We start from the raw sequence: 20,296 nt of genomic DNA, 5'->3' as shown, positions 1-20,296 counted from the left end.
GTATGTTCGGCTGGCCTCAATGGAGCAACACTTTCTTGAGTTTGAATAGGTTGGTGGCTAGGTTGTGGACCTTGTGAACTTCCAAATAAAAGTTCGGATGGATGATCTTGATTAGAAACATTTCCCCCTCCTCCTACCCCTAGCACCTCCTCCTCTGCCTCTTCCTCTTCTACCCCCATCCTCACTTGCAGTCCCCTCTTGGCTCCCATCGTAGCATTTCTCCCCCCTACCCCTACTCCCCGCTTCTACCACCTCTACTTCCTCTCCCACTTGCGGGCGGTTGACTCCCATCTTCACTTGCGGTCCACTTGGCTCTCATCCTCACCACTTGTACCCCTACCCCTACCTCTAACACCTCGCCTCTACCTTTGGCGGCAAATCACCTTCAACAACTTGACTCCCATATTCACTTTGTAGGCAGTTGGCTCTCATCCTCACCACTTGTACCCCTACCCTACCACCACCTCTGCCTACCTACCTCTTGGCGGCAAATCACCTTCAACAACTTGACTCCCATCTTGTGCATTGATTGGTGCGAGAAGAAAGGGGTTTGGGAGTGGCCTTGTTCTTGGTCTCGGGCCTTCCTCTTCCTCTATGAAATTTCTGGCGGCAAAATTGGTGCAATGGCAGTGCTTCAGATTGACATTATCTCCCACCTGACCTCCTTGACAACCTCGGCATTATGCCCATAAACTTGGCACCTTGAACACCTTACCGTTAGATTCATCTGCACCTCTTCTTCTATTCACCCTTGGCCCGCCAGTTGTCTTTGTCGATTGGTGGATAGATATACTCTTCTTGAGTAGGCATTTACAAAACTACTACTATCGGATAACATACTACAACTATAATACCAAACATGAAATGGAGTGCAACTATACTTACAATAGGCCATTCATCTTCATGCAAGTAAGGTACAATGTGACCAGCACAAGCTCTTTTGTAAGTTGCTGCAGAGAAATAAGGGCTACAATACCTAAAACAACACAAATGGAGGTATAATGATTCACAGAAAAGGCGAAATGATTCACATAAATGACTCACACGAAGAAGAAGATAGAAATGACCCCTTCACAGAAAGACAGACATAAATGATTCACAAAAAAGACATAAATGATTCCACAGTATAGCAGAAATTATTCACAAAAATGATTCATAGAAAGACAGGACATAAATGATTTTTAAAATGGGGGTTTAGTCAAAAACGCTTATCCAACTTTGGGGGTTTAGTCAAAAACGCTACCAAACTTTGGGGGTTTAGTCAAAACGCTACCAAACTTTTGGGGGTTAAGTCAAAATTCCCTTTAACAAAAAGAGAAAAGACAGACGTGAAAAGGATTCACGTAAAGACGTAAATGATTCACGAAAGAGAAATTCAATGATCTTACTCAATCCATTGTTGCCTCCTTGGTTTAATGACGGCTTACAAAGATGAAGGCAAGGAATGCCGGTGACTTGCCATTCATGACAATCACATGTGTGTGTCTCTTTAAGTCCACATTCCACCATTTTCCGGTAAAGACATTAGTCACTAAAATGTGCCTTCAATTCTTTGAACCACTCACATTCAAATTTCCAATTTTCTTTGCTAAGGTCAATAATAATATCCTTAACCCTTGGCACTAAATCATTATCATTCCATAGCTCACATTTCTCTTTCTGTCATATAATAACTTCATTTGCAAGATCATCACTTGTGAAATCATTTTGACAATGGGTTTGTCCCTAGCCATCAATATATGACTATTCCATGCTTCTGAAAAGTTGTTAGACAAATGATCGGACTTACACACTTCATCAAAGTATGATCTTGCCCACAACCTTGGGTCTTCAATCCCATCGATAGTCTTTTGCTCCACTGTCAAGCTTTTCCAGCTCATCCATCAGTTTTGTAAACTCTGACTCTGAATATGTTTTGGCAGCACTCCAGGCTTCAAGCTCAACTCCTCTGTACTTAGTTTTCATGTTCTTGACCATGTATGCGAAACAATACCCGGTTACAACAACCGGGGAAAACGGTTATGCTAATTGCAGAACCACGATCCTTTACGCTCTGTCGGAGATAATAGTCAACTTCGAGGGTGCCTATTTAAGTGTGGTGCCATCTTCTCTAGAAAATCAGTCCATGTCTCTCAGTATTTTCAGCAATACACAAATAAAAAAGCAACAGGGGAACAATCCATTGTTACCATCCAATGCAATAATAGATAGGCGGACACCTCCATGCTTCCCCTTCAAGAAACAACCATCGAAGTCCTATCATAGGCCTCTGACCTTGCACAAAAATATCTAGACTAGCCTTGAATGCACACACAGTCGTAAAAGTATGGAAATTTTCATGTCTAGAGTGCTTTGCAACACTTCACGGGTTAGCTTGCAAAAAGCCTACACAACTCGTAATTTTGCATAAGAAGTATCATAACAACCATGGATCTTCTCCATTGCCATGTTCTTTGCATGCCAAGCTTGCCAATACTTAATCCTAACCTGATACTTATCCATCATTTCTACCATAACATCATTAGGTGTGTGTACCCTATAATGAAGCCTCATTTCTTTTCTCAAGTCCTGGTTGCTATCCACCTGATTTGCCATTAGATTCTTGTCTTCCCTATCGGACTCACATGTATGTGTGTTTACCAACTTCCTACACTTCATTGTATGTTTATTTGGTAACACCCTCACATAAATCATCCAGGGACGACCATCAGACCTTGCATTTCCATTCAATCTTATTACTATCATTTCTTGTGTATTCAAGAACAAACTTATTACTAATAGCATAAAGTCGACATAATCCCTACACTCATACCTATCCTTCCAAAGATCGCCCCAACCTCCAACTTCAAAGATTGTGGAACCCCAACCCTCCTTCATCGGTTGGTATGTTGTATGTTTTTCCAAGACCTCATTTATCCTACCAACATCCCTTTCATCTACAACATTATCATTTCCTCTCAAGTTTTCTTCAACCAACTGTTCTCTTCTTCACTATCACTCTCTCATCGTGCATCGGTATGTATTCTTCATCCGATGAGAACTCACTATGGTAAGCCTTCTTCGCATCAATTTGATCCACATTTAATCTACCCTTCTCAGATGTCTCCACCAGTTTGGGTTTCATCTACATATGAAATTAAAACCAATGTAATTAGACACTGTAATAGAAAAAGGTTACATATGAAATTAAAACCAATCTAATTAATATACCATTATCAGTGGTCACATTAGCAGTACCAGCAGCATGGTCATCCACTCCAAAGTTTAGAAAATCCAAGTTGAAGTAGTCATCAACAACTTCATCTAATGAATAAGGGGTAATGAGATATGTAAGAAGAATAAATGAAAAATAAGCTCAGAAGTAAACCCAATAAATGAAGATGTACCTGCAACTTGAGAAGAAGAGGCTTGGGAAGTATAGTTTGCCTTACTTTTCTTTTGACTCTGTTTAGAGCTGCTTTGGGACTTAGAGCTTTCTGGTCTTCCTTCAGTAAACCAACTAGTTTGGGTTTCCACCTCACCCAAATGGTCCCCTCCAAGTGATTCACCACTTAAAGTCTGGGGCTGAGACCCACTACCATCAATATTGTACTCTAAAAGTTTTCTACCTTTACATGAACCACTTGTTAAGTCCACAATCCTATTAACTTCTTCCACAGTTGGCCACTCATCGAGATCAAATTCAATCCCCTTCTTATATTGTTTCCCTCCTACAATTACAACATCATCATCACTTACTTCTTCCTCATCGTCACTTACTTCTTCCTCATCAGCACTACTACTCGACAATTCCTCAACCTCAGTAATTTTCACATACAAATTAGTATATCCACTTCTATCGGCTTTTGCATAAACCCACATATACTTCAAATCATCATCGGAAACTAGTCTGCCTTAGATTTCCTCGTTCATTCCAATTAATCTCCAATATAGGATTACAGGTTAAGTCTAAATTTTAAAACCCAAAACCAAAATATTCGGAAAACTTTTTTTTGTGATCCACTCAACTAATTTCGCCATGTTTGCCTTCTCGCCATCAATTAACTCTCAGATTTAGTTCATGCCCCCTAACCCAAAATATATACACATTCGCCTAACACCATCCCTAGTAGCTTCTCTCCATTCACTATTAATATGCAATTTAAGAACTCGATACCTTAAAGCAGCCATTTTCTCTGAAACTACAACATACAACAAAATGAGAATTAGTAATCTCCACATACAGAGATCGAGAGAATCAAGAGATCGAGAGAAAGACTTACCAAAGAGATCGAGAAATGAGAATTAGTAATCAAGAGATGAGAATTAGTAATCTCCACATACTCGATACAAAGAGAGAGAAAGACTGTGAGTACAAAAAATGAAACAAAAATGTAATCTCCACATACAGAGATCGAGAGAATCAAGAGAGAGAGAGAGAGAGAGAGAGTTAGATTAGGGCAATATTTGGGTGGTTTTCCCAAATGGGTATTACATTTTAATGTGGCGGAAACCCAACATAAGGGCAAAATGGGTATTATGTAAAATCGAGGGAGAGAGAGAGTGCAAGAATTAAATAATGGCAACGCGTTTGGGGGTTTTCGCAAAGGTGGAGAAAGCTAGGTTTAACGTGTTAAATGTGGGTGGCAATATTTCATAAGGGTAAAATGGTCAATATCTAAAATACCAACGTCATTACGGAAACATAATAAAATTGAGTGAAATGTGGGGGCAAACTCAAATGATTTTAAAAATGGGGGGTTTAGTCAAACCGCTACTCATCTGTGGGGGGTTAACTCAAAATTCCCCTATTATTATTAACAATCTATGATACACTTATTTAACGTATAATTATAAAATATACATTTAACAACACACATTCACTATTATGCTATATATATTTAATAGATTTTTACACGTAAAAAATATATTTTATATTATGATGTATGAGTTTGATTATCTTAAATGTAATATAATATTAAATTTTATATATCGAAATGATAATAATCTGTTTTGATGGAAACAGAGGCAATAGAAAAGAATGGGTTCGGTACCCAAAACTGGTTTTTACTATTCGGTTTAATGGTTTCTCAGAAGAATTCTTTATCCGGAAGTTCATGGTGGGTTTTAATGACCCATTTTAAATAAGTCTAAATTTTTAAAACCCAAAACCAAAATATTCGGTTTCGGTTTCAGTTCGGTTTCGGGTAATCGGGTACCCATTGGCACCCCTATTGCCAACTTTCAACTTCTAAAATTATGTCGTTCAAGAAAAAATATAACACTGAACTCGGGCTTTTATTGGGCTGGATTTCAATTTGAGTTTAAGCCCATCTTACACGATTCGTGCCAACCGGACAAACAAGTGCACAACCAATCTCCAAGACTCCATGGTCCACCCAATCATCTAAAAAACTCCCCTCCATTCAATTTCAAAGTTTTCTAAAACCCTAAACCCTTCCTCAAAATATCACACGAAGGAATTTTTTGTTTCCCATTTTACCCTTTTTTTTCAAAAAAACAAATGGCTACACTTAACTTAACAAACCCAACCCATTTTAATCCAATGAAGCAATTTAAGGGTGACATTTCTACAATGGGCTTTGCTCAAAAAGCTTCTAGAAGAAGATTAAAGGGTGGTATTAGCTGTTCATTCTCATTTGCACCTATGGAGTCAGCTAAGATTAAAGTTATTGGTGTTGGTGGTGGTGGTAATAATGCTGTTAATCGAATGATTGGTAGCGGATTGCATGTATGTTTTTTCGGTTCTTCACATTACACATTTCTCATTTGTCTTGATTTTTTTTTGTAATTTTGGTGTTATAATGTAGGTTGGGTTTCTTGGTTTTAGTCTAATCGTTATACCATAGTTGTTAAGGTGACAGCTAGATTTCTAAGGGGTACTGTTGATTGTGCCACGAGATGCCCCCAGAGTTTAATATAAGTTTGAGGATTGTGTTTGGTATGGATCTGGAGTCACAATCGATGAATGTGCATTCGGCATTGTCTCAGTGCAAACATGGTTAGTACCAAAGGATATTTTAGAATATAATAGGTTCTGTAAACAGTTGTGGTACAGCCGTGTTGAAAATCTTATTGTAGCTATTAAGGATTATATCTGATTCTTTGTGTATTAGATATGAGTGCAAATGCACATATCTTATATTTGTTATAAGTATCAACTTCTGGAATGAGATTCTGGTTTGATTTACCCTTATCTGGTTTAGAAATGCATGTTTTTTTAGCATTAGGCTTCTCTATGGGTATCTGTTTGTTGCAGAGAATTTAGGAAGTTCATTGGAGATGAATAACATGTTGTATCGTTTATTATAATGAGTCATGACAATATACATTGTGGACCGCCACTTGATCGGTGTTTTTGAAAAATCCTCTGCTTGATCCAAACTCATTTGACGGGATAGATGTTCATTATTTGGTTTCTAATTACAATTAAGAGATCATAATGTAAGTGTTGTGTTGTTTTGATGTTAGGGTGTTGAGTTCTATGCTATAAACACAGACTCTCAGGCACTATTACAGTCTTCTGCAGAAAATCCACTTCAAATTGGAGAGCTTTTGACTCGTGGACTAGGTTTGACACTCTTAATTTTAATTCCTAAGAACTCAAATTTCTACATATATTACCAAATGTAATTTTGTTATACCATAACTAAGCTGTATGACTTCGATTTGGCAGGTACTGGTGGTAACCCGCTACTTGGGGAGCAGGCCGCAGAGGAATCAAAAGAAGCCATTGCTACTGCACTCAAGGGCTCGGACCTTGTGTTTATAACAGCTGGTATGGGTGGTGGAACAGGTTCTGGTGCAGCGCCTGTGGTTGCCCAGATTGCGAAAGAAGCAGGTTATTTGACCGTTGGTGTTGTTACCTATCCCTTCAGCTTTGAAGGCCGTAAAAGATCTCTTCAGGCAGGTGCCTTGATAATATTTATATATCTATATAAATCTATACTTAACCAATAAAAAGGGAGAGAACGAGGTGACAAGTTTTATTCTACCTATGATTGTGTAAATTCAAAAAGGGATCACAATTCAGACACTTTTGTTATGTCAAATTGTCAATCATGAAGTGGAAATACAAAATTACTGTTTTATGGCTTTATCTACCGAAAAAAGGGTGGTTAGAGCCATTTGTGATATTGTCATTAACATCTAAAGTATCTTTGGTAGATAGCTTCCCACTTTAAACATTGTTAGTACAGTTATACTATTGCAATTCAAAGTTCTGCTACTCTACTTTCTTCTTATGCTTTGAAATTGCGCTTGGTTTTGTCTTCTTTTCAGGCATTGGAGGCAATTGACAAATTGCAGAAAAATGTTGACACCCTTATAGTAATCCCCAATGACCGTTTACTGGATATCGCTGATGATCAGACACCCCTTCAGGATGCTTTCCTTCTTGCTGATGACGTTCTACGCCAAGGGGTGCAAGGAATTTCTGATATCATCACGGTTAGTGGTGTGCCAAACACATTGGTTCTTCACTACAGCTTTTGGGTTTAAAATGCTTTTTATGCAAGAGTTGACGAGTTGTCTATTTATTTTACTTGTTGTTGTGATGGATAGTCACGTGATATTGGCGTGTATCTTGTAAGTGTGCAAAATTAGTGGCCAACTGAAGACTTTATTCTTCATTTTAGTGTATAGGTATACTTTTCAACAGTCTGGCAGTAGCTTATTGTTCTTTCATCTACTCTTTAAAGTACATGGCTTCTGTATTTTGCAGATTCCTGGACTGGTGAATGTGGATTTTGCAGATGTCAGGGCAGTCATGAAGGACTCTGGAACTGCAATGCTTGGGGTTGGGGTTTCTTCCAGCAAGAACCGTGCAGAAGAGGCAGCTGAGCAAGCAACTTTGGCGCCTCTGATTGGATCATCTATCGAGTCTGCTACAGGTGTCGTATATAACATCACAGGAGGGAAGGACATAACTTTGCAAGAAGTAAACAGAGTTTCACAGGTACTCAATAAACCGTTTCCCCACTCATTTGCTGAGGCTGGCATATATCTTGACTTTGTATTAATTTCACTTTTAAAGTGCTAAAATCTGTTGCTTAATGTAAACTTCATGTTTTCATATTGCATTGATTCAGGATAACAAGAACACCTAATTCCTCCATACTTAAAAGGATTTGCCAATTTGGACTATTTTTTTCTTTTGGCTTTTCTTTGTTAATTTTTCTTCTTTTTCCTTTTTCTAGGTGGGGTACTTGGGTGTGTCTGGATTTTAATCCTTAAAGGTGTCAAGACTTGGAAGGTTGGGTCCTTCCCACCTTCACCAGGGAAAAGGGAATTTAAGGGGTTAGGAAATAAAGTTCTAAAACTATAAAATATAATCAAATAAAAGAAGTAATAACTTTTTCTACTATTCCTGGTGCTGATGTAATATTTGCTCTGTTATATCAAATTATTGATGAAAGATCTTTTATAGTTTTATGACTGTATGACTTTATCCATATCGTAAAAAAAAAGTCTATTTGAAATCTAAATAGTTTATGACTTTATCCCATTACTATTCTTAGTTGTGATACGATTGCGGAACTATCAATTGATACTATCTAAATCTGCGTCAGTGGATAATGTCGTATTCTGTTTTTCATACATCAGTTACTTCCGTTGTCCTGATTGATTATCACCCTGCTAGACCACACTCAAAAACTAAATGCTCAATAGGACCATGGAACTTCTGATCATATGCTTGCTTCCTGTAAATTCATTCTATTGATTGTGCATTTATTTTTTGGAAAAATAGCCAAATAGGGTAACGAACTAACCCCTTAATTTCAATTGAGGCAACAAATGTTTTTTTTCGTCAATTAAGGTAACCAACTTATAGGATTGGTCAATAAGGGTAATCTGCCGACCAGCCCGGCCTAGCCCAAATTCGCATAGGTGGCATTGATTTTCACACGCGTAATTGATTTTTATTACAACTAAATACAAATAATGAGTAAAGAAATTTTAAGTACACATAAGATAATTTAGCACGTGACATCCCATTCGTGTTTCCATTGCTACTTGTTAAAAACCCAACAAACAATATTTTATTTCTTTCTTCCCTTTATTTTTCTCTCTTCTGGACTATTTAACCCAACTTGATTTCCACTCGATGTGGCATCAAGTAAGTAAATATTGTTATTCCATAGAACATTGCTTTAATATTAATGGAGTATTGGGGATTCGTTATAAAATTAGGGTTATAATATTGGGGATTAGGGTTCTGCTTCTTTTTGGTATTTGCTTCAAATACTATATGATACAATTGTTTGATGTAATAAAACAATATTGTTATAGTTGATTATTTTATTATTCATGATTGTCATGCTTATTTTATAATTCGTGATTGTCCTACTATATAATATCCGTGATTGTTAGTACTTAATATAGTATTTGTTTCAATTGTTTGTGCTTCGTACAATATTCGTGATTGTCTTGATATACAAAGTTAAGGAATGTCCATGTCAATAATATAACCCTAATTTTATAACAAATCCCTAATATTACGTTTATATAAATCAATGTTCAATGGAATAACAATATTTTACTTACTTGATGCCAAATCTAGTGGAAATCGAGTTGGGTTAAACAGTCGAGAAGAGAGAAATTAAAGGGAAGAAAGAAGGTAAGATATTGTTTGTTGGGTTTTCAACAAGTATAGTAGCAAAGGAAACACTAATGGGATGTCACGTGCTAAATTATCAGAGGTGTACTTCAAATTTCTTTACTCATCATTTGTATTTACTTGTAATAAAAATCAATTACACGTGTGAAAACCAATGCCACGTGTGCGAATTTGGGATGACAGATTAACCTTATTGACCAATCCTATAGGGGTTAGTTTGTTACCCTAGTTGGCTATTTGTCAATCGGCCTGTGTGATTACCGTTGATTACTTTACTACATTATTTGATAAGAACTGTTTATTAGAAAGCCATAGCCCGTATGTTTCTTCTTTGCCTTCCAAATCTAATGTATGTGGTTATTCTTTCTAATTTTCATTCTCAGGGATTTTCCTTATGTTTACACTCAAGTGTGCAATGTTTGCAGGTTGTTACTAGTTTGGCAGATCCCTCTGCTAACATAATATTTGGTGCGGTTGTGGATGACCGATATACTGGTGAAATCCATGTGACGATCATTGCAACTGGCTTCTCACAATCCTTTCAGAAAATGCTCCTCACAGACCCAAAAGCCGCTAAGCTGGTGGAAAAAATAGCATCAACACAAGAAAACAAAGGACTCCCACTTCCCTTGAAGACGCCTACTCCGTTCCCTGTGCCTTCTTGGTCTCCCACAAGAAAGCTCTTCTTTAGCTAGTCTGACCTCCATCTTTTTCTCTTTCTTTCTCCTTATTGTAATGTTCTCAATTCTTGCATCAAATATTTACTTATTTTCTGTCTACTCTTCTCTCTAAGGCCAGGGGCTGTAATTATTAAGTTTCATGATATCAACTGAACAGACCAACTAATTTTTCCTCGTTCTTTCTTACAATAGTAAATGCGTATTTGATTGATGCCCCTCATGCTCCCTAAGGTAAGCTTTCTTACCATTTGTTGATGCCCGTTGTTATCTTTCTGGAATTGTTATTTATAAGGTTTGTGGCAATTAAGTAGATTGGCACACCCTTCCAATCTCAGTTCCTTCGCAGTAAACAGTCATGGTGCCATACCATATAACAGCAGTACATTTTCTTATCCAAATAACTGCAATCTCATGTTTACGCAAATTACAGCAATAATATTTCATTTAGTATTATCATTGATGAACCTAAGCAATTCCTTCTAATTAGAATGTCGGGCGACGTTGAACATGGTCAAGTCATCTCTTATTCAGTATGCAGTCATTCCGAACATCCCTTTTCTTTTATCCAACTCAAGTCTTTCTTGATGAAAAGGCAAACAACCACTGGATCAACGAAATACAGTTATGTAAGAGCAATAACTGTTACAGTCCCTATAGCAGTTTACAGCTGGGTTGATCTAGTACACATCCAAATTGCAAAGATGGTCATATTGACAGAACTAGATTGTTTGTCTAAAAAGCAGATTCCAACAACTTCCGTCAAATCTAAATTCCTGAAAGGAGAAGTGCACGCATCTTAATGTCTACTATGAACATGATTTGATCGATTACGTGGTTACAAAGTTACCCCATTGACAACGCTATAGTTATATTATATTATTGTACCGAACTACCAGCAGCTTCTCCGTATTGGCTCTCTTTCAATTTTCAAACGAGGCAAAGTTAAAATATTTTGAGATTTGTAATAGTCTTGTCTCAGCAACGGTTCTTTGTAAGACCATCAGAGCTACCAAATTTCACAAACCAAAAGTTTGCGATCAACTTTGTCTATAACTTCCTCCTCTCTCCTTTTGCAGTTTTGCATCCTCTGACCGTCCATGGACCAGGAGCAAAATCCCAAGTGGGAATGCAAGTCTTTGTGTAGCTAGAGCTACCTGTCTCAGGAGCAGACCAAGTCTTGGTCCCTCATGGCTGACTGGCTGACTTGTTTGGTATAGATGGCTCCCTAACCTCGGCATATGCCGCTCAGTGTGTACGTTATTGCTCCAGTGTGGCATTAGTCAGCAATGAAAAGGAGGTGGTCAAATGGGTCACAGAAAGATTACTTTCTGGTGAGAATACTACAAGAAGTTTTAGCTATGATATCATCATTGATCACATTGGATACAAGTCCTATATGGCTACAATCACTTGTCGTTTGTCATCATTCCTGTGGAAGGCCGTAAACAGGAGGAGTTGGCTTCTCGTCAAGAGTCTATTCTGAAAGGCATGGCTAAAAGTATCCGAGAAGCTCACCAATATCATCAGTAAAGCTGGTTTTACTGTATTATTTTTATGTTCCTGTCTCTTCCTGTTGTGACCGGCACAAAGCATAAACAAGTATTCAATAACAAGATCAACCACAAAAGTGTGACCTTTAATCAAGACAAGTGTTCTTAACAATGTCCCCCAATATCTCTTCAACTAACAAGGCATAAACAAGTAAAGAGATGTAACAAAGAACACACACCACAAGACAATGATTTAAGGTGGTTCGGCAATATCCCTATATCCACACAACGAGATCAATGATTTCATTAGATGAACAAAAAGATTACAAGAGGAGCTATTTTTTGTTTTTTTTTGTTGGTAAGCGAGGTTTTTAACAAGGTCCCCTACCCTTTTCCATTAAAAATAGTGTTGTGAATAATTAACTGCGGAAACAACGTTACCCACACCAAACGGATCAATCCTACACAAAGATTGATCTTTCTCAATAGACAAGACTTCAACACCCTCCAAGCAATATCCCAACACTTCTCAATATCAAATAACAAGCATATGAAATAAAACAATCAATGTAAAAGAAGAACAAACCACAAGACGAGATATATCGTGGTTCGGCAATTTGCCTACTTCCACACTGCGAGTTCCAAGCTTTACTAGATGTCCGGAGTAACTGATTACAAGTCTCTCTCAATTCACTCACAAAGAATGAACACTCAACTCACAAAGAATTGTTCTCTTGTAATCACTCTCTTTCTTGGTTTTGGAAAAGTTAGGTTTTCCAAAAAACTGATTTTGTTTTTATACTAAAAACAAAAAATCGCGATTCTTGAAGCGAGGCCCATAAAAAAAAAAAGGCTGGCCGCTGGCTGGCTGGCGGCGTTAAAGCCTGGAGGCGGGCTACGTTATTAAAGCCATGAGCTGGCGCTTTTTGAGCGCTGGGCGCTAAATCATCTGGAGTGAGAGCGAAGTCGCGCCACTCGGCCTGGCAAGGCCCGACCGTGAGAAACAGAAATTTTTCTACATTCTCCACCTCGGTGAGGTTTTAACACATAAAACCAAGCCCGAACACATCCAAGAAGATCACATCCAAGAGGGAACACCTCCAAAGAAGGAAGACTCGAAATAACCGCCTCGGCGGCTATGCCCACAATGGGCTCTTTCAAACATGTAGGATTTGGAGCAAGTCCAAAGCGGTGTTGGAACTTAACTCCGGTGACAACTTTACAAGATATCGGCCGGGGTTGTCATGGGTGTCTACTTTCTCAAGTGCTACATCACCATCCTCAACGACATCCCGTATAAAGTGATATCGGACATCAATATGCTTGGTCCGACCATGATGAACTTGGTTCTTCGCCAAATGAATAGCACTCTGACTATCACAATACACAGCAACACTGTTCTGCTCAATACCCAAATCATCTAGAAGACCACCGAAGCCATAGTGCCTCTTTCATCGCCCGCCATCGCCATATATACTCGCCTCGTAGTAGATAGAGCAATCAGAGCTCTGTAGCATAGACCTCCAACTAACGGTGCACCATGCATCATAAACACATAACCAAGTGGTCGATCGTCGTCTATCTAGATCACCGCATAATCAGAATCCACAAAACCCACCGACATAACAAGTGCCTCCACCATAAGCTAATCCCACATCCAAAGTACCCTTCAAGTACCTTAGTACCCATTTCATCGCCTCCCAATGCCGCTTCCCGTGATTTGCCATATACCGCGCCTCAACACTTTTGCGTGGAAATGTCCGGGTGTGCACACCATAGCATACATCAAACTACCCACGGCACTTGCATAAGGAACATTAGCCATATGCTTTTGTTCCTCCACCGAACTAGGAGAGAACTTAGCCGAAAAGCCTAAAATGCCCAGCTAAAGGAGTAGAAACCGACTTTGCATTCTCCATACCAAATCGAGAAATTACTTTCTGAATGTATTTCTTCTGAGATACAACTATCCGTCGCTTCTTCCTATCTCTGTCAATCTCCATGCCCAGTATCTTCTTGGCTCCACCTAAGTCTTTCATCTCAAACTCAGAGCTAAGTTGAGATTTCAACTTGTCTATCTCCACCATGCTTTTGGAAGCAATAAGCATGTCATCCACATAAAGCAGGAGATAGATGAAGTCATTACCACGAAGCCTTCTAAAGTAGACACAGCAGTCATACTTACTTCGGGTGTACTCATGTTGCATCATGAATGTGTCAAAGCGCTTGTACCATTGCCTGGGCGATTGCTTTAACCCATACAGTGACCGATTCAATTTGCATACATAATCTTCTTTCTCAGCAACGACAAACCCTTCAGGTTGTCTCATATAGATCTCTTCTTCCAAGTCCCCATGCAAGAAAGAAAGCAGTTTTCACATCAAGTTGCTCTAACTCCCAGTTGAAGTGAGCAACTAAACTTAATAACACACAAATGGACGTATGTTTGACCACCGGGAAAATACCTCATTGTCAAGTCAACTCCTTCCTTCGTGAAAAACCCTTTGCTACCACTCTTGCCTTGTACCCAAGATCTTTGTCGGTTCGGGAAGGACCTCTTTCTTCTTCGAACACCCATTTATCGCCGATAGTCCTTTTGCCCTTTGGCAATAAAACTAGGTCCCATGTGTGATTTTTATCAAGAGATTCCATCTCTCGCTTGCATAGCTACCAACCAATCTCAGTAATGAGCATCTCTAATGCGGCTTCCTTGAAGCTATCCGCTCATCATCTTCGATATTCAGTGCATATGCCACTAAATCCACGATCATAGTGTTTCACGGCTTACCGTGCCCATACTTGTGCACTTCTTTAACTTGTCTCGTGGCCTAGGGTCAGCCACTACAAGTTCGCGGATGCTCTTGCTCTTCTTCCTGTCTTTGTGTGGTTCCATGATTTGGTACCTCATCATGATCTAACCGGTCATCTCTGCAGATCGACAACTCAAGCTCAAGTAAGCTTGAAACTATAGACTCACCATTCGCGGCTACTTCCGGAAACTCTTGAAGATAACACGGAAGTCTCATCAAAAGTAACATCTCTGGCGACCCGGGGAACTTGTGGGCTTCTAGACACCACAATCTGTATCCCTTTACCCCATTTTGCGAGAAGCCTAAGAATATGGCCTTCTTAGCTCTAGGATCTAGCTTTTGCCGTCCCTCACATGGTAGTAAGTCGTCGATCCAAACACTCGCAAGATACTATAATCATTTGGGTTACGACCACACCTCATAAGGTGTCCCGCAATCTATAGCTGGTAATGCTTGGTGACCTATTATGCGGTAACACGCCATGGACACCGTGATCGCCCAATACTCTTTGCCTGGGGACCGGCATTAGACAATAAACATCTTGCTCTTTCAAGCAAAGTTCTATTCATCCATTCCATTCCATTGCGTGGCGTCCCCTCGATCGATTAACCGGCAATTCCCAAGCGCCCGCGGGAACTCTTGGAAAGGTCCATAGGTATACTCGATTACCATTGTCGGACCGTAATGTCTTTACCTTCCTATCGTGCGATTCTCAACCCTTGCCTTCCACTTCTTAAATGTCTCAAACACTTCATCTTTCGATTTCATCATATACACCCACACATAGCGAAGTATGATCATCAATGAATGAGACATAATAGCGGTTACCTCCCTTGGAAGCCACCACGGAGGGTCCCCAAACATCCGTATGCACATAATCAAGGATGCCTGTTTGTCGTGGTGCTTGCTTGACTTGAACTTGACTCTGCCTTTGCTTCCCATAGACGCAATGCTCGAGAACCCCATACTTGGCTTCTTCAAGTTCTTTAAGAACCCGCAGCACAACTCGGACAAACCCTTTTCACTCATATGCCCTAAACGATATGCCACATCTTAGTGCACTCGGAATCATTACTACATGCACCCGCTTGCTACATCGCTTTATCACGCATTTACTACCAATCAGAGTATACAAGGTTCCATATTTTTGACCCTTCATAACAATTAAAGAGCCATTAACAATATTTAGGACTCCACCTTCGCCCACAAACTTGTGGCCTTTGGAATCCAAGGTACCAAGAGAAATAAGACTTTTCTTTAGCTCAGGAACATGTCTCACATCGGTTAGAGTCCTCACTACACCATCATACATCTTGACCCGTATAGTTCCAATTCCTACCGTCTTACAAGCAACGTCATTACCCATTAAAACAGAACCACCATCAATGCTCTCATAAGAAGTAAACCACTTTCTATTCGGGCACATATGATAGGAACATCCGGAATCAAGAATCCACCTCTCGGTCATATAGTCTTGTGTGGACACACAAAGACTGAACTCATCCTCTTCAGAGCCTGAAGCATAATTTGCCTCAAATTTTGCCTTACCTTTCTTCTGACCATCTCTCTTGTTCTCTTTCTTCGGGTGGGGACAATTACTTGCGTAATGTCCTTTTTCATTGCAATTGTAGACGTACATGTTTTAAAGGCTTCTTTGACTTGGACCTAGAATTATCATTACTTGAATAATTTGTTCGATCGAATTCCTCTTGCCACTAGCCCCCGACTTGCATCAATGCTATTCTCTACACGTGTCTTCTTCATTAACTCATAAGACAGAAGAGCACTCTGAACTTCGTCAAGATCGACGACTTCTCTGTTCATGAATGTAGTCATTAGATGCTCATAGCTTTTCGGCAAGGAGAATATTAAACATGCCGCTTGATCCTCATCATCCATCTTCATACCAACATTCAAATAATCCGCTAGACGTCGACGGAACTCACTCACGTGCTCTTGCATCGTTGAACCATCGACCATCATGTACCGATAAAGACGCTTCTTAAGGTACATCTTGTTAAATCATGCTCTTGGTCATATACATAGACTCTAGTTTGAGCCAAATACCGCGGTATTTTCTCCCATCACACTATACATGACCTCATTAGCAAGACATAACCGGATTGATGAACAAGCCCCAAGATCGAACTCTTCCCAATCATCATTACTCATACTTTCGCCGCCTTAGATTTAATCCCCTTCAAAGCCTTCAGGCAAACCTTGTTGGATGAGGATGTCCTTTACTTGGACTTGCCAAATCCCAAAGTTATTCTTCCCATTAAACTTCTACTTCAAACCTTGCGTTTGACATCTTGGGAGCCATCTTTCAAGTTACACACAATAACCCAAAAGAAACAGTTTCACCTCGGAATTTAATCGAACACCTTGTCTACACAAATTTTTAGTACTAAACTCAAAATCCTAGGTCGTATACCTACGCTCCGATACCAATTGTTGTGAATAATTAACTGCGGAAACAACGTTACCCACACCAAACGGATCAATCCTACACAAAGATTGATCTTTCTCAATAGACAAGACTTCAACACCCTCCAAGCAATATCCCAACACTTCTCAATATCAAATAACAAGCATATGAAATAAAACAATCAATGTAAAAGAAGAACAAACCACAAGACGAGATATATCGTGGTTCGCATTTTACTTCTACTTCACATCGCGAAGTTCCAAGCTTTACTAGATGTCGGAGTGGCGATTACAAGTCTCTCTCAATTCACTCACAAAGAATGAACACTCAACTCACAAAGAATTGTTCTCTTGTAATCACTCTCTTTCTTGGTTTTGGAAAAAGTTAGGTTTTCCAAAAAACTGATTTTGTTTTTATACCAAAAAACCAAAAATTGCGGTCACCAGAAGCGAGGCCCAAAAAAAACTGGCCTGGCGCCTCTACTCGAAAGCACGGGCGTATTAAAGCCATAAAGCTGGCGCTTTTTTCTTTGCGCTGGCGCTTAAATCATCGGAGTAGTGAGCGAAGTCGCAGCATTTCGGCTCGGCGGGCGCCTCGACCGTGGAGAAAAATTAAATTTTCTACAAATAGATCAAATCTTGTTCATTACATTCTCACATACTCTCTCCCTAGTGCATCTTCATAAGAGGAGCTATTTGATTGTACACAACAATCAACTCTCAATCACTTACAAAGAATCCTCTCTAAAATCTCTCTCTTTTCTTCTCACTCATTAACTTAACTTTGGGTCAAAACCCTAACTTCTTTTATATAGTTGTTAATCAGGAGTGACTCACACTCGAGAAAGAGTGGGTCACTCCTTGAAAGTTTCTGTTTTTCAACATTTTCCACCTCGATGAAGTTTTAACACATAAAACCGAGCCAAACACTATCCACACTATCCAGCAAGAAACCACATCTCGAAATCGTTGTCAATTGCCCTGAAGGACCTTGCCCACAAAGAGCCATACTCACAAAGAGTCTTGCCCACAAAGAGTTATGCCCACAAAGAGCTGTGTCGTGCCCACAAAGCGCTATGCTCACAAAGAGTTGTGTCATGCCCACAAAGAGCTATGTTCACAGAAAGTCATGCTCACAAAGAGCAATAATGCCCACAAAGGGCCATGCCTATGAAAGGCATAAATCAACAATGCAAGAAGTGGAGTACCTCCAACCAATGTTGAAACTCAACTCCATATAGAACCTTCTACAACCCAAAGCCCTCTTGCCCTTAGGCAAAAAAACAAATTCCTAAGTACAAAACTTGTCATGAGCCTCCACCATTTCATGCACATCCACCGACCAATCTTTGCAATGACCATCTCTAACAACTTCTTTGAAGGCATTTGGCTCATCACCCTTAATATTCAGTGTGTATGCAACTAAGTCTGGTCGACCATAATGCTTCACTGGCTTATCATGCCCATATTTCGTAACTTGTTTCACACTTCTCTCTGGCTTTGATCTAGGCAAAGCTTGCTGCTCAGGTTGTTGTAGTTTTACTTCTTGTTGAATAGTTCTTTCAATAAGAACCTTGCTTTCTATAGTATCCTCTGATGCTTCCATCTTAACCACTTGAGAATCTATAGAATCACCACTATCTCTAGCCTTCTTCGATCTGCTAAAATGTAGCACCGAAGTCTCATCGAAGGTAACCTCACTGCTGACCAGGAACTTGTGGTTCTCAAGATACCGCAATCTGTATCCCTTTCCTCCCTTTGCATCTTTCATGTGGTAGTAAGCACTAGATCCAAACATGCGCAAAGTATCATAATCAGTTGGTTTTCTTGTCCACACCTCATAAGATGTTTTGCAGTCTATCGTCGGAATTGGTGATCTATTGTACAAGTAACTCACCATGGCCACTGCATCTACCCATAACTCTTTGCCAAGATTGGCAATGGAAAGCAAACACCTAGCTTTCTCAAGTAATGTGCGATTCATTCTTTCTGCTAACCCATTCTGTTGCGACGTGCCCCTCACTGTCCAGTGTCTAGCAATACCCTGTTGTGCACAGAACTCCTTGAAAGGACCATAGGTATACTCAGTACCATTATCAGACCTCAAAGTCTTCACCTTTTTTTCTGTGTGATTTTTAACCATTGCTTTCCACTTTTTATACCCAAATCTCTCTCTTTTCTTCTCACTCATTAGCTTAACTTTGGGTCAAAACCCTAACTTCTTTTATAAAGTTATTAACCGGGAGTGACTTACACTCGAGAAAAAGTGGGTCACTCCTTGAAAGTTCCCGTTTTTCAACACTTACACACATGCTTTACATATTAGTTCATGACTTGATGTCGTGTGCTTGCATGTAGTCAGCACTCGATAGTGGTTCATCTTTGGAGTTGGGCATTCTGCCCCATAGAAATGTGGCCCAATAAAAACTCAATTCAATACAAACACACACTTAGAGCCCACACTCAGAACCAGCTTACTTACGTACCTACAATAAAGCCTATGCTAAAAGCCCAAAAGGTTCACACTTAGTGCCTATGCTCAGACCTAATTTGACCATACCTACCACAATGCAAATTCTATATATTTGATATTCAATTAAACACGTGTCTTCACTTGGACGAGGAGGTCATTTGAACAATTCAAACAACTTCCACAACTTTGTCCACCTTTAAGATTCGTTCGCAAAAGTTCCATCAACTTCATATCATGTGACGATTCTCCATCAAGCTCTCTAACTTCATCCCACGATTGGAATATTGGAGAACGAGGAAGTAACTATTACCAATCCTACCTATAAAATCCAACAGTTGTCAATCTCCAGAATTAAGCATCGAGACTTGATCCCAAATCAATACAACATTTAGGTATGTAGGCAACTTCAAACCAAAGTACAGTCTCAACTCTCCCCAACAACCATCCCCTTTGCAATCTCCTTTGAAAAGATCACTTCCGACCCAACTAGTGTGTTTTGGCAAATCTTGCAGAAACATATTTGGCACCGTCTGTGCTCCTACCCTCAACCACAAAAAAATTACGTCAATGACTTCATGAAGAACAAACAACGGTGAAAATTCTCCTCCTGCTGCTAAAGTTCAGCACTCAACTTTTGCAAATGAGAATTCACTTTCCAAGTTTGATGGTTCTCAACCATCTACGACTGAGAGGGTGGGTATTTGATAAACGTAAAAACAGTAGATTCTCTAACTTATTTTTACGTTATCAATTATTATTTCCTACTCTCACATATATATTCACGTAATATATAGAGT

The 20,296-nt window shown here is 39.5% G+C and overlaps 1 protein-coding gene across 2 annotated transcripts; it reads left to right on the top strand.

Annotated features, from left to right (window-relative positions):
- The first annotated feature begins 5,361 nt into the window (after window positions 1-5,361).
- FTSZ1-1 (homolog of bacterial cytokinesis Z-ring protein FTSZ 1-1) lies at window positions 5,362-10,514 on the top strand. Of its 2 annotated transcripts, none has more exons than XM_086556953.1 (6): window positions 5,362-5,731; window positions 6,472-6,571; window positions 6,677-6,906; window positions 7,282-7,449; window positions 7,724-7,957; window positions 10,045-10,514. In XM_086556953.1, the coding sequence occupies exons 1-6, from the start codon at window positions 5,504-5,506 to the stop codon at window positions 10,312-10,314; spliced, it is 1,230 nt and encodes a 409-aa protein (XP_086413079.1). In that variant the 5' UTR covers window positions 5,362-5,503; the 3' UTR covers window positions 10,315-10,514. The 2 variants fall into 2 exon arrangements, with proteins under 2 accessions (XP_086413079.1, XP_086413080.1); XM_086556954.1 differs by lacking the exon at window positions 10,045-10,514 and adding an exon at window positions 8,199-8,486 and having other exon boundaries at window positions 5,373-5,731.
- Window positions 10,515-20,296: the final 9,782 nt, after the last annotated feature.

The sequence above is a fragment of the Coptis chinensis genome, chromosome 4, assembly GCF_015680905.1.
Source record: "Coptis chinensis isolate HL-2020 chromosome 4, ASM1568090v1, whole genome shotgun sequence".
Taxonomy (NCBI): Eukaryota; Viridiplantae; Streptophyta; class Magnoliopsida; order Ranunculales; family Ranunculaceae; genus Coptis; species Coptis chinensis.
Note: the sequence above shows the minus strand (reverse complement) of the source record. Positions and strands in the feature narration are given on the sequence as shown.

Excerpts from the sequence above, each read along its gene's own strand:
- FTSZ1-1 (XM_086556953.1), top strand. The coding sequence starts at position 5,504 with ATGGCTACACTTAACTTAACAAACCCAACCCATTTTAATCCAATGAAG. Across the intron at positions 6,907-7,281 it reads GCCGTAAAAGATCTCTTCAG|GCATTGGAGGCAATTGACAA; the intron begins GCAGGTGCCTTG and ends TCTTCTTTTCAG. Across the intron at positions 7,450-7,723 it reads GAATTTCTGATATCATCACG|ATTCCTGGACTGGTGAATGT; the intron begins GTTAGTGGTGTG and ends TGTATTTTGCAG.